We start from the raw sequence: 13,366 nt of genomic DNA, 5'->3' as shown, positions 1-13,366 counted from the left end.
ACGTAACTGGAGTTCGCTTTATTCAAAGCAACAGAAACATAGAGACAAAAAGGTCCACATGAATAAAAACGATGCCCCTTTTCTGCACCTGTTGACAGTATTGAGTAACTCCTCCTCAGGGTTTGGACAGTTTGTTGATGCCAAAAGAACTGCTCACGTTCTCTTTGTCTCAGCATGTTTTGACTTCTTCTTCTGGTCTTCAATTGAAAACAGGAATACAGATAGTGACTCACTGCACCATCTAACGGTATAATGTGGTATTACAAGTCATATTGAGCTGTTCTTTGCCATTTGGTTTGTTTACATTGGTAGATTTCTCTGATCATTTTTAAGAATAGTTTTAAACTGAAACTATAACGTTTCCCAATAAGGGTTTTGTGTTTTTCTTTAACTACTTTTGATGTCTCTGCTGCTCAATTACACTTTCATTTAGGCTGTTGTAAGTTGAAAAAGGATTTCATTCCCCCTCTGGTTTTTATATCTGTGAGTCAACTGGACAGAGACCAGGGTGTTGTGACAGATAAAACCAGGTCAAATCAATGCTAAAGTCCAGTCGGTGACACTTGATTTATTGCTCAATAACTTGTGAGCAACACATTGGTTAAAATTGTTTTGTTTTTTACGATTGAATATTTTTATTTTTTCCGGGATTTGATCAATTCCACTATTGAACTCACTTTAGGGCCTATATTCTACTGCTGAGCATTAAGTCTTCTGACACTGAATAAACCGCTTTTACAGTAATATGAACACAAGAAGTACAAATACAAAACATTAAACCTGTCTGAACTACAGATTGAAGCTTAATTAAAGAAATAAATGTTGCTGCCTGGTCTTTTTGTTTCAGAGGTGGAGTGTTGGGCTGATTACAACAAGCGAGTCATTCCCATCGTCATCGGAGCCGTGGTGGTGGGTCTCTTCCTGATTGCTATGCTGACGTTCCTCTTCATCAAAGACCACCGCACACCAGAATATGAGAGCCTCTGAATGTGCTCTTAAATTACAACTCAGATTTACTTCTTATGGACTTTAAGCAAAAATCATTCAGGTACTGAATTAAACAAGTAGATGACTATCATATTTATTTGACTGTGTGTTGAACATCTTAAACAGTTTTACAGTGCTGTTCTTTTTAAAGGGTTTTTTTGTATTTTTTTTTTGTCGAAGCGACCGAGAATGTACTTTTATGTGCGTTTTGACCTTGCTTTGGTTAATTTGATTTAATCATTTCTTCATGATTTTTTTGGTGTGTTTTCCTCATGTATTAGGTCTCATTTGATATTTATCTCTTTTTTTTTCTGTTTGAATACCATAAAGAAACCTGCCAAAATTATTACATTGATTTTAAATTTGTTTTTTTTTTGTTTATATGAGTGATACAACTGATAAATACAATTTGAAACAATACCATTTTAAATGACATTCAAACTTTTTGAGACACACCTGTTGCATATGTATATATGTATTTATAGAGATGTTTTTGAAGTTGCATTTTATAAATAATTTTCTAAATAAAGATGACTATAATTATTATTTTTTTTGTTTTTAATTGGAATTTTTTTTTTTATCCTTTCTGTTGTTGTTGTTATAATCTCCACTGCTCTTTGTAATATCATGACTGCAAATGACTGCATTGAAAAGTGTTATTTTATTCAATAAGGCAATGTTACTGTATTATCATTATTATTATTATTATTATTATTATTATTATTATTATTATTATTAAGGACTGACAAAAGTTAACAATAAATATCTGTCAGATTTCACTGAAAGTTTCACCAAACGTTTTTATAACTATTTAAATGTTAATGGTGAAACTTGTCCTTAATTACATCAATGTTTGTAATAATATTATTATCAAAATGATATTCTTCTGGCAGGTATTATATAAATGGGAAACAGGCTTACTTTGCAAATTATAACAAAATTATAATTTTGTCTTTGCAAATTCTTCATAGAGGATATAATAAAAATGGATGAAACAGTTGTTGATACTTTTTTTTTTTTTTTTTACCAATGACTGCGTTATCATTTTATACATATTCTGTTTCATATTGGTCACATCTCTGTACTTAGTAATCATTTGTGAGAAAATCGAATAATTAGTTGTTTATGTGGATTTTATTATTGGCGTATAAAGAACAAACACTACCCTCTGCTGGTTATTAGTGGTAACTGCAGGCTCCTTCCCCGCCTCCTTGTCCCCGCTTCTCATTGGCTGCTTACACTACGAGTCCCTGGGAAGGTCATAAAGAATATTAAATACATTTTATACAAAGTGGCGGTGGTTTTGACTGCAACTGTGACTCTGTGGTGGTCAACAGTATCTCCTTTTTGTGTCAGTGCGAGTTCTTCAGCCGTTTCCTTGTAGAATAAAAGCTGTTTTTGGCGTGTTATTAATTTCCGCTTTGCCTTTTCGTCCTCAGCTGGTTCCAGCAGATAGCCTGTTAGCACAGTTAGCCTCGGCTGCTGGTCGTCATGGCTGCAGTTATTCTGACTTTCCCCACTCTGCAGGGGCTGCGCAACTTCACACAGTGAGTGCCCCAAACCCAGAAATATCCCTCGAGGTTGTTTTGCAAGCAAGTTGACATTTGTTGATAGTTCTCCAGCTCGCCTTAACGTCAACTTACGTTTGTTTACGCTAACAAGTGTTAACCTGCGCACCAGCTAACCTCTCAGGTGTTTCAGTGGGACGTTTGTACTTTGTGTGCAGATGTTTGAGGCTCTACGACCTCAAGCCACACGCAGTCATTTATTATTTGTGCCAATAAAGAGTTGGCAAAAACGTTTTTTTTTTCAATATGCGAGCTACAAAAGTAACACGCGAACTTAGCAAGGTTAAATAAAGGTAGCTGACTGACAGCTAACGTGGCTAATGTTTTTGGTTTATTTGGGTGCAAATGTAATCATTGCTGTCATTTCCAAACACTTTATTTATTGCAAAATGCCCCCCGTCGTTGTGTTTTGCTCATAAGGGGAACTGAAGATCTTGTTTATGCTCCTCAGAAAACTATCATGGACGAAAAGAGGCGTGAGGCTGGTGTCAGGAGGTGAGTGGACAATCTCAAAACACGAACTTCTGATGGCAACGGTCTCTGTTCACATGCATTCTTCCTCCCTTTCAAAATAAAATCATGAGAAAAGATATTTTCTTTGTTAAAATGTCCAGGTAGATATTTGAATATTTTAAACTCTTGTGTTCACTTGGAAAATGTAACCTGCTTTTTAAATCATTAATCACATCAGTTCAGTGAAGTTATTTGAAAATGTGTCGCATGTTGAGAGTGAAGCACATTTAATTCTGATGGTGTGAAGTAAAATGAAAGGAGGGAGTTGGAAAAGGGATCTTTGTCATGAAATTACATCATGTCTGTGTTTTTAATAAGCTAGTCCATCTTGTTTGAGATCAATCATTAATAATTATTCACGCGTTGAGTAATGTTTGTTTCTCACTAGATTTAATTCAGTACTCGGATACCTTTTTAATTCTGTCTTGGTCCTGGACTGCATTGTCTCTGAGAGCTCTGCCAGTCTTCTGCGCTTCACCCCAGAATCCCACTTTACGATAGAAACTGTCCATGGCTGAAGAAGAGGTGCCTCAAAATTATGTTGATCAAATCTGCTTTAAATAAACACTGAATAAAGTTATGTGCAGGTTTTAAAACGCCAAGAATAACTTTTACATTTAGCATTACTTTTCATCCTGCCACCGAAGATGTTTTTTTAAAACATTTTTTAGCTCAACTATTTGTGCTTGTTTCTTTTTTTGCAAAATAAAAGAAACTTTCTCTTTATTCAGTTTCTTTTCGGGAAGAAATAGCAACTACATTGCCTCTACATTGACCAGTTTGGCTTTGGTTTTGTCATTTTTCTCACAACACACCGCATGAAGAGTCATGAGGGGATGTTGCATAACAGTCGTGCACAAATCTCTGAATGTGAGAACTGTGTGCTGTGTTTATATCAGAATCAAAATTAGAATAGTCATTGTTTCATTGTCATTGTACATTTTATAGTGAAATTGCCCAGGACTTCTCTTAAAATAAAGATGTATACAAATGTATATATTAACACAAAAATATGTACCGTAACAAACAAGCTGGAGGCATAAAAAGTATATACAGGTTATACAGGTAGCATGTTGCACTCTGATGGTATCATAAACAAAATTACACCGTCTCCTCTTATCCAGTTAAAATTCTATTCTAATCAGAAGTGTTTACATGATGCAACTGTAATTGATCCGTATTTATTCTGATTGTTTTCTCCAGGGTCTGGAAGGATAGAAAAGGTGCTGATTGCCAATCGAGGAGAGATTGCATGCCGGGTGATGCGTACGGCCAAGAAGATGGGCGTGCGCTCTGTGGCCGTGTACAGCGATGCAGACAGGCACTCGATGCACGTGGCAATGGTGAGTTGAGTCTGATTCTGGTTGTACCACACAGATCTGAATTCACTTTCTCTCTCCATGCTCTAATGAATGAAAGGAGACATTATGAGGCTGTAAAGTTGTTTAACCTGGCCTTGCTTTTGTTCTCTTAGGCAGATGAAGCGTACCATATCGGCCCTCCTCCCTCCCAGCAGAGTTACCTCTCCATGGAGAAAGTTTTAGAAGTGGCCAAGAGGTCAGGATCACATGTGAGTGCTGCTCCTCGAGGGGGAAGATTTTAAGCTCAAATAGTCGGGTCTTTTTACTTCTTTCACTCGGGTTATCTTTTTAAAAATATTTAATTTTCATTGTGCCTAATTCATGCCGAAAATTGTGTTTGTGTGTCTGTGCAGGCGGTGCATCCAGGTTATGGTTTCCTATCAGAAAACACAGAGTTTGCAGAAGCATGCAAACAGGAAGGAATCATCTTTGTTGGGCCTCCTTCCTCTGCCATCCGAGACATGGGCATTAAGAGGTGACACACACACACACGCACACGCACACGCACACGCACACTCACACTCACACTTCATTCGGTGAAAGGAAAGTAAATATTTGCTCATTTACGTGCCCCCGCCCACCACCCCCACCACCCCCTCCACCCCCACCTACGGAGTCAACACACCAATCACCATCAAGGAGACAAAGACAGAATAAAAGAAACTGCACTTCCTGTTTCATTGATGGGAGACATATACATAAAGTCACACACCAAAAACAGGCCCACAGTATATTTGATTGAGGATCTGGTCCGGTTATCTCCTCGCTATATATTGATTTGATAGAGATTCTTTTGTACTTTTTCAGCACATCCAAACACATAATGTCAGCTGCCGGGGTGCCGATCATTGGCGGTTACCATGGAGAGGACCAATCAGACGAGAAGCTGCAGGCGGAGGCGGCCCAGATCGGTTTCCCGGTGATGATCAAGGCAGTTCGTGGAGGAGGAGGGAAGGTGAGGGGTAACCGACAAGGCAAAATGAATTTACATTGAACTGAAGTGACTTCATCTGAGTGTAAACGTGTGTTTGTTTGTCAGGGGATGCGAATCGCGCAGACGGACTCGGACTTCTTAGAGCAACTAGAATCAGCGAGACGTGAAGCCAGAAAATCCTTCAACGACGACGTCATGCTGGTTGAGAAGTTTGTCGAGGACCCCAGGTAACTGTCACCCCCTAAAGGTTAATACCAGCGACACTATTGTTTATTTGTTTTTCTATACCTGGCAGTTAAATTTGTGTGCCTGCCTGCTGCAGACACGTGGAGGTTCAGGTGTTTGGAGATATGCACGGGAACGCCGTCTACCTGTTTGAGAGGGACTGCAGCGTCCAGAGGAGACATCAGAAGATCATAGAAGAAGCACCAGGGGTGAGCGAGTTATTATGGTAGCAGAGATGTGTTGATTGGCTGTTTATTGGCGGATAATCAGAACAAGAGAATCTACACTGTGTCTTCACTTTGGTATAAATACAAATAAAAGTATCAATAAGTTTGCCGGTAAAATAAAAGCACATGTTCGACTTCTTTTCTGCAGCAAAAACGGTAAGAAATCTACTGACGATACAGAGAAAGTTAATAATTCAAGTTGTTTAATCAATCTTTTTTTTTTCTCTGTTTAGTTGAGCTGTTTCCATTTTTGCTCATTTCCGAGTCAGAGAAATCAATAGAGCTGCTGTGAATCTTTTTTTCTGGGATTCTGCAGGCCGAGGGTTTGAGTTCTGGTGTGCTCAATGGCATCTCTGGATTTCAGACGAACTTCCTTTGTAAATAGATGTCACCTTTGATAAATACATGTTAAAGGCTGTTCGAAACTGAAGTTCAGCTTCACTACCACTAATAACTTCCATTGTGGACGAAGTGAGGCTGCACTTATGAGATATTAGCAGTCGCAGTGTCTCTGGACGACTTGCATCAAATGTCTTGACAGGTCTGATTTTGGGATCTTCATGTCTTCAACTGTTCTAGTTTCTATTCATTTAAAAGAGAAACACAGTCTCTTACTGGTGATTGTCAAATGGCTCCTTTTTCTCTGATAGCTATAGATTTCACAGGTATTCTTTTTAATAGAAAAACATTTAGTTCTTTATTTTAGAGGGGTGATTTCAATGACTCTCCTTGTCTCAGAAACAAAAGCAGAGAAAACCTGCTTAGTGTGCAGAATGCTCTGTTCCCACCACCGAGACATCAGGGCCATGCTAATATTATCGCACTGTATTTGTCACAGCCTGGAATCAGCCCCGAGGTCCGCAGGAAGCTGGGAGAGGCTGCAGTGAGAGCAGCCAAAGCTGTCAACTATGTGGGAGCAGGTGAGAAACGCAATCAATCAACTCGGACTCGGATGACGAAGCTTCAGCATCCTCACCTCACGTGGTCCGGCCTCCTTCGCAGGCACGGTGGAGTTTATAATGGACGCACAGCACAACTTCTACTTCATGGAGATGAACACCAGACTGCAGGTGGAGCACCCGGTGTCTGAGATGATCACCGGGACTGACCTGGTGGAGTGGCAGCTCAGGGTGAGCCCAGGCTAGTCGAGGGGAACGCTGCCCGAGCAGCAGCAGGGGTTTCTCCCGAGTTGCGCTGACACTTTGTGGAATCCTCCTCCAGGTGGCAGCAGGGGAGCGTCTGCCTCTCCTTCAGGATGACATCATCCTGAGAGGACACTCCTTCGAGGCTCGAATCTACGCAGAGGACCCAAACAACGACTTCCTTCCAGGGGCCGGACCGCTGCTGCATCTCTCCACGCCTCCGTCGGACACACACACACGCATCGAGACCGGAGTCAGGGAGGGTAAAGACCGAAACAGAACGACTGATCACTCTTTTAAAGGAGTTTCACTGCTTGACTTATGACAGGAGGTGAATCAGGGATGAGATATAAACCAATGAAGGCAGAGCAGAAACAAGTGCAGACAGGCCTACATCAACAGTACTTATTGTTGAAATACCAGTTGTACAGTAAAGCGTGAAATCAATCATTTTAATGGAACTCTGACACTAATAAAATCCCTTAAACCTTTTGTCCAATTAAAAGAAACAAGCTGACTTCACCAATAGAATTCCTCCCTCCAACTGTTTTAAAGCTATTTCTTTCAGAGACTAGTGATTTTGATTTAATACCGATTGAGACCAAAGCTTGTATCATAGATATTGATGCTCCTTTTAATGTGAAGGGAGCGAATCCCAGCGGACGATGAGAGAAGGCGGGTTACACCCCGAGCAGAACGTGCAAACTCCACAGCGACAAGCCCAAACTCCCGGCGAGGATATTCTCACTGCGACACAAAGAGTGCACAGCTGCAGAGCAGAAGATTTCAGATGACTTCTCATTCCTGTTTCACAAGTTTCTTAGTTCTTGACATCCACTCCGTCTCGTCACTGCGCTGCAGCTTCCACTGTTTGATCTTTGTTTCTGCTCACAGGGGACGAGGTGTCGGCACATTATGACCCGATGATCGCCAAGCTCGTGGTGTGGGGCGAGGATCGCTCGGCTGCTCTAAAGAAACTGAGATATTGCCTTCGACAGTACAACGTGAGACGCACACACGGATTCCCCCTCACTACAATTAACAAATACACGGGGAACCCCTTCGGTGTTCTCGCTGTCTTAACGTCTGGCGTCTCCTCAGATCGTCGGCCTGAACACGAACATCGACTTCCTCTTGAGTCTTTCGGGCCACCCGGAGTTCGAGGCCGGCAACGTGACCACCAGCTTCATCCCTCAGCACTACGCAGACCTCTTCCCCGCGCCGAGGGCGCCGTCCGGGGCCGTAGTCTGCCAGGCGGCTCTGGGTCTGGTGCTGCAGGAGAGGAAGCAAACGCAGAGCTTCACACAGAGCGCCACAGGTCAGAGGCGCCGCCGCAAACCTTGGATCACACACCGGGGGACGTTTGGTGTTAGAGAGTGGAAAAGTTAATTTAACAGAATGAAGTTTGTCCGAACTTTTTATTCCTCCTGGTAGAATTGATGCTGCTACTTGAAGTGTGTGTGTGTGTGATTGTTGCAGATCCTGCTGCTCCGTTTGGCTCCAGCCTCGGCTACAGAAACAACATCCAGCTCAACAGAAATATGACGCTGCAGTTGGGAGATAAAAGTGAGCCACCCCCCCCCCCCCCCCCCGTGTAAATTTACTTATTCTGCAATATTTTGGAAAATATGAACCTATGTTCAACTTTAACCATTGAAATAACAAGGAATTCACTTGATTCAGCATGAAATCTAAACAAATTGGTTTAATTTGTCCCATTTTATATGAAACATAACGGTGAGTTTTGTATTTATTTCTATTTGTTCCCTGAAGGATTGTTACTTAAATGTCATAGTTGTAAGTTATGGGGTTGAAACCGTGGTGCGTTGAGATTTTAAACGAATCTGGTAACGGCAGTCCTTTAAAAGATGTTTCTTTAAGGTAAATTGAAGACCGTTATGTACATTAACATTATTAAATGACATTATCCCTGTCATTACACAACATCGAGTTCAAGCTTGTCAATCTAGAGGAGCGCCGTCATAACGGAGTGTCTGATGTATTTAATGACTGTTTGAATAATTAAGTTAAAGGTTGGTTTCCTCTGTGACAGTTTATTAATGAACGTCTCTTCATTATTTAATGATTCTATTAGAATTGCTGCAGAAACTAGCCCCCCCCCCCCCCCCCCCCCCCAGCTGCTCCGACTGTGACGCTGACGTTATTTTCAGCTTAAGATTTGAGTTTCGACTCGTTGCTTTCTCTCCCTGAGAACTTCTTTCCTTGGTTTGTGTTTCCAGAGGTGCAGGTGATCGTCACGTACAACAAAGATGGAAGCTTCAACATGCAGGTGAGCGTTTATCCATTTCACTCATTTGGAGACACTTTTTAAAGTACTTTTTTTTTTTTTTTTCTATCATTTAAAGAGATGTTTGATACATTTTCTTTGGTGCGACCGATTAATAAAAATTAATAGATTAATGCTTTTATTAATAAATAAATGGTGGGATGATGGTCGTTTTAATCTGTGTATCAGTTGGACTTATTCCAGAATATTAATTTTATTTCACGTTAAAATCAAATACTTGCACTTTCATCAAGTGTGGCCGTTCTTTTCACATTATGAGAACGAGCACCATATTTAATCTATTTATTTTGAATAGTTTGTTTACATATTTTACAGTCCAGGTCCACAATGTCCTTTATTCCATTTCAAAAAATTGACCGTAGACAAAGGACATCCTGAAAACAACCGATTTAAAGAAAAGAAAAGAGAAATCATGTCACGTCGGAGCAGCTTCACAGTTTATTTATATTTCTCATAAAATCTAACAAAGTTCATGTTTTCCTCTGATGACGGTGAGTCCGGCGGTCGACCCGGTTTATCCTGTTGGTCTGGTTTTCTGTGGCGGGGAGTGTCGGTCTCTGCAGCTAGAGGGCGCTACAGAGCCGGTCTGCTCCTGTTTGATCGAAGCGACTAGAACAGGACGGTCCCGCGCAGAATTTAAACGGTGGCGCGTTGTTACGGTACGACCAGGAGGAAAAACCCGCTGTAACATATGAACTTCTCTCAGGTCGCCGGCGAGGTGTACCACGTGACCGGGGAGGTGGAGACGGAGGGCGGAGCTACTTTCCTGCACTGTTCCGTCAACGGAGTGAAATCTCGCCCCAAACTGGTGATCCTGGACGACACGGTGCACCTCTTCTCCACGGTACGATCCAGAACACTGAAACGAGTTCCGATGTAGCCCCGAGTCGCCGCTGCGAGAAAGTAGAGCTTCATGAAGCTTCGTGAAGCTTCGTGAAGTAACATAAAGTTACTTAATGGAATGTTGTTGTTTTTTTTGAATCAACGAGAGACGTTAAGCTGTTTGTCAATGTGTCCTGCAGGAGGACAGCTCCCAGCTGTCTGCTCCTGTCCCGAAGTATCTGGGAGCCGTGAGCGGAGGCGGCGCCCGGGGAGGAGCCGTGGCCCCCATGACTGGAACCATAGAGAAGGTCAGTCCGGCTTCATGTCCTTTCTCTTCTTTTACCGTCGGCCTGTGTGGGAAACTGGAGCTTTGAGGAGTTTATTGGTCATTTTTTGAGTCTCGGAGCTTCACAATGGAGGAAAAGCTCAGGAATTCTTTCTTCATGCATGATGGGAAACATTTTAGATCAAAATTTGAAATGTGAAAATGTAAATCCTTTCTTAAGTCAAAATACAATTAGAATAGATAGTAAACCACATCTTCTGGATTCTGGTAAAAACCTTTAATTCATTGTTTAGCAGACGGAGTTTCTCACTGCTGCATGTTGAAGAAAGTGTGAAATGATCCGATCATGTTTTACCTGAACTGTTTCTTTTTTTTTAATCCACCTCTGGAGTGTCTCATGGTTTCGCTCCGACAAGAAAAAGATGACGAACGACGTCAGGAACTAAAGCTCTGACTTCACCGTGTCGTTAATGAACGACGTCTAGGATCCGATTTTATTTTCTGTAAATGACGTCCGGGTGTTTGTGTTCAGGTTCTGGTGAAGGCCGGAGACAAAGTGGCTGTCGGAGACCCTCTGATGGTGATGATCGCTATGAAAATGGAGGCGAGTCTCTCACACACACACTTGAACACCACAGCTACACACACACACACACACACACACACACACACACACACACACACACACACACACACACACACACTCACTCTTCATCCTTTTTGTTTTCGTCCCTGCAGCACACCATCCGAGCGCCCAAGTCGGGTGTGATCAAGAAGGTTTTCTTCAGCGAGGGCTCGCAGGCCAACCGCCACGCCGCTCTGGTGGAGCTGGAGGAGGAGGGGGAGGGGGAGGGGGCGGGGGAGGGGAGCAGCAGCCAGTGATTTCCATTGGATGGATGAGACGGACGGATGAGACGGACGATTTCAACGCGAGAACAAGAATGGAGTCGACGGTAGACGTGCACCTGAACGTAGCAGCTAACAAACCTAATCTTTCCTCCAGAGGATGAAACTTCTGTAACGTTGCCTTTTTCCACCGCAGAGTTCCTTTATTGTCGTTTTCTCTGATTTCTGTTAGTATTAGGTGTTTTTTTTTTTTTTTTTTTTGTTAACGCACTCGGGTTGTGATGATCTGAGCGCTTCTCTGGACGCCGTTTTCACATTCGACGCGGGACGACATGCTGATCTAGTTACTGACAACGGCGGGACGTCGGTTTGAACGACGAGCTTCAGTGAAAAACAAACCGTCTTCCCGCGCTTAACCGTCTAACGGTGTAAAGAGCTCGCCGCCGTCGCGTCTAAGACTTTTGTTCCCGGGCTGCTAAAACCTTTGTGGAGGCGCCCGCTCTCACCACAAGCACAAAGCTGTTTTTCTGAATGATTAACTTTTACGTCGTCTCCAAATCATGAAGACGTCTGAGAGTGTCCCGTTCAGACCGAGCGTCCACCGTCTCCTGATTTAAAGCGGCGCTTCCAGACGGTTTGTCCTCGGAGGACGACCGCAGGCACCAGAGAGGAAGAACTCGATGACGAGCTGATATTGTTCTAACGACCCAGTTTTCATGTGGACCTTCCCCCAACATCTGTAATCTTCATCTCAGACTCAGATGATCTGCTGAGGGATTAAGTCGTTAGGATGATGCGAACAGTAAAAAGCTGTTTTATAAAGTGTTTGTTCCTTTTTTATGTGGTTTTGTCAAACGGTTGTCTCCGAGTCTAAACCACGAGTTGTCCACCTTTCTGCCGAGGAGATCTCGGCCAGAAGTAATGATCCAAGCTGAGAGCAAACAAAGTCCCCAGATCTGGGCTTCCTGTGAAGTTTAAACACAGGTTACTGTTTTAATTCTTTAATCCAGAGACTCCAACACATTTCCATACTTCAGAGTTTTATTCTGGGAGAATGAACGTCTGAACACTTTAATGTCACAGGAAGAAGGATTCCTTCGCCGCTGTTGATCCAGAAGAGACGACCGTGACGCTCCCACGTTAAAGAATTAAGCTTAAAATAGATATTTAAGATTAAAACACTCCAGATTATGTTTTTGCTCTTTTAGTTTTCGGAGGTAAAAAAAAACCCAAAACCTTCGTTTGCATCAGAAAAAAGTTGAAAATCAAAGTTGAGTTTTTTTTTGTTTTTCTGAGGTTTTCAGTAAATAACCTTCAGAATGGTGGAACGTCGGTCCCTGAGAGCGTTGAGTGGACAGATGTTTAGTTCTTTTCTCTGTAAATCCTGCAGATGTTTCCCACACAGGAGGAAACTGGAGTGCAGATCTCTTCTTACTAACCCGTGTTCTCCGACGCCTGCATTCACCTCCACACTGTTTGTACATGTACTCTTGATTTGAAAGTGAAAAGAAAAGCGAATCAAATGCTGTAATAAATGTTTTTAAAAGCTCTGACGGCTTCGAGTCTCACCTGATGGACACTTTAGGACAGTTTGGCTCAGAGCAGCGAGGACGGCGGCTGTGAGGCTCGTTTCTTCTTCTGTGTTTAAAAAGCAACGGTTTAGTGGCGACACGTTTAAGGGAATTGCAGATATTTTATAAAAACCTGTTTTGCACAACTGGACTTCTCAACCATGATCTGACCTTTTTTCATTATTGCCCTTTTCGATTTTTTTTTTTAACATATAAAGCACTTTATGCTGATTTTTACTGGATAAAGAATTGCTCAATAAATAAAAGTTGACTATCAGAATATTTTCTGAAAGGAAGTGGGAAGTTTTAGTGCCGGGGCACTACCACTTCAGACAGGTTAAAAAAAAAAAAACAACCTTCGCTCGCGTCAGAAAAAGTCGCAAATCAAAGTTGAGATTTTTTTTTTTATGAGGTAAAAAAACAAAACAAAAAAAATTTGTGCGCGTCAGAAATTGTCCAAAATCAAAGTTGAGATTTTTTTTTTATGAGGTAAAAAAACAAAACAAAAAAAATTTGTGCATGTCAGACAACGTCCAAAATCAAAGTCGAGATTTTTTTTTTTCACAGTGGAAAAAA

General features: G+C 41.9%; 2 protein-coding genes across 2 annotated transcripts in view; both read left to right on the top strand.

Moving 5' to 3' along the window:
• The window catches only part of lamp3 (lysosomal associated membrane protein 3), a gene marked incomplete at both ends in the record, with an annotated part of 5,317 nt that extends 4,330 nt beyond the window's left edge, over positions 1 to 987 (top strand). The window contains one exon of the mRNA XM_080473069.1: positions 848 to 987. Coding sequence (XP_080329195.1) covers positions 848 to 987 — 140 coding nt within the window. The remainder of the gene's footprint in view (positions 1 to 847) is intronic.
• Positions 988 to 2,252: 1,265 nt separating this feature from the next.
• On the top strand, positions 2,253 to 12,770 carry mccc1 (methylcrotonyl-CoA carboxylase subunit). The gene is made up of 19 exons (XM_080473998.1): positions 2,253 to 2,534; positions 3,007 to 3,050; positions 4,272 to 4,411; positions 4,543 to 4,638; positions 4,783 to 4,904; positions 5,237 to 5,384; positions 5,469 to 5,590; positions 5,686 to 5,797; positions 6,654 to 6,735; positions 6,818 to 6,945; positions 7,037 to 7,220; positions 7,852 to 7,961; positions 8,059 to 8,275; positions 8,437 to 8,523; positions 9,198 to 9,247; positions 9,972 to 10,109; positions 10,288 to 10,395; positions 10,906 to 10,977; positions 11,112 to 12,770. Exons 1-19 carry the CDS (start codon positions 2,479 to 2,481, stop codon positions 11,253 to 11,255), a joined length of 2,160 nt encoding a protein of 719 aa, XP_080330124.1. The 5' UTR covers positions 2,253 to 2,478; the 3' UTR covers positions 11,256 to 12,770.
• Positions 12,771 to 13,366: the final 596 nt, after the last annotated feature.

Source organism: Lipophrys pholis (assembly GCF_963383615.2).
Source record: "Lipophrys pholis genome assembly, chromosome: 10".
Classification (NCBI taxonomy): domain Eukaryota; kingdom Metazoa; phylum Chordata; class Actinopteri; order Blenniiformes; family Blenniidae; genus Lipophrys; species Lipophrys pholis.
The sequence above is the reverse complement of the archived record's forward strand: the minus strand, read 5'-3'. Positions and strand labels throughout refer to the sequence as shown.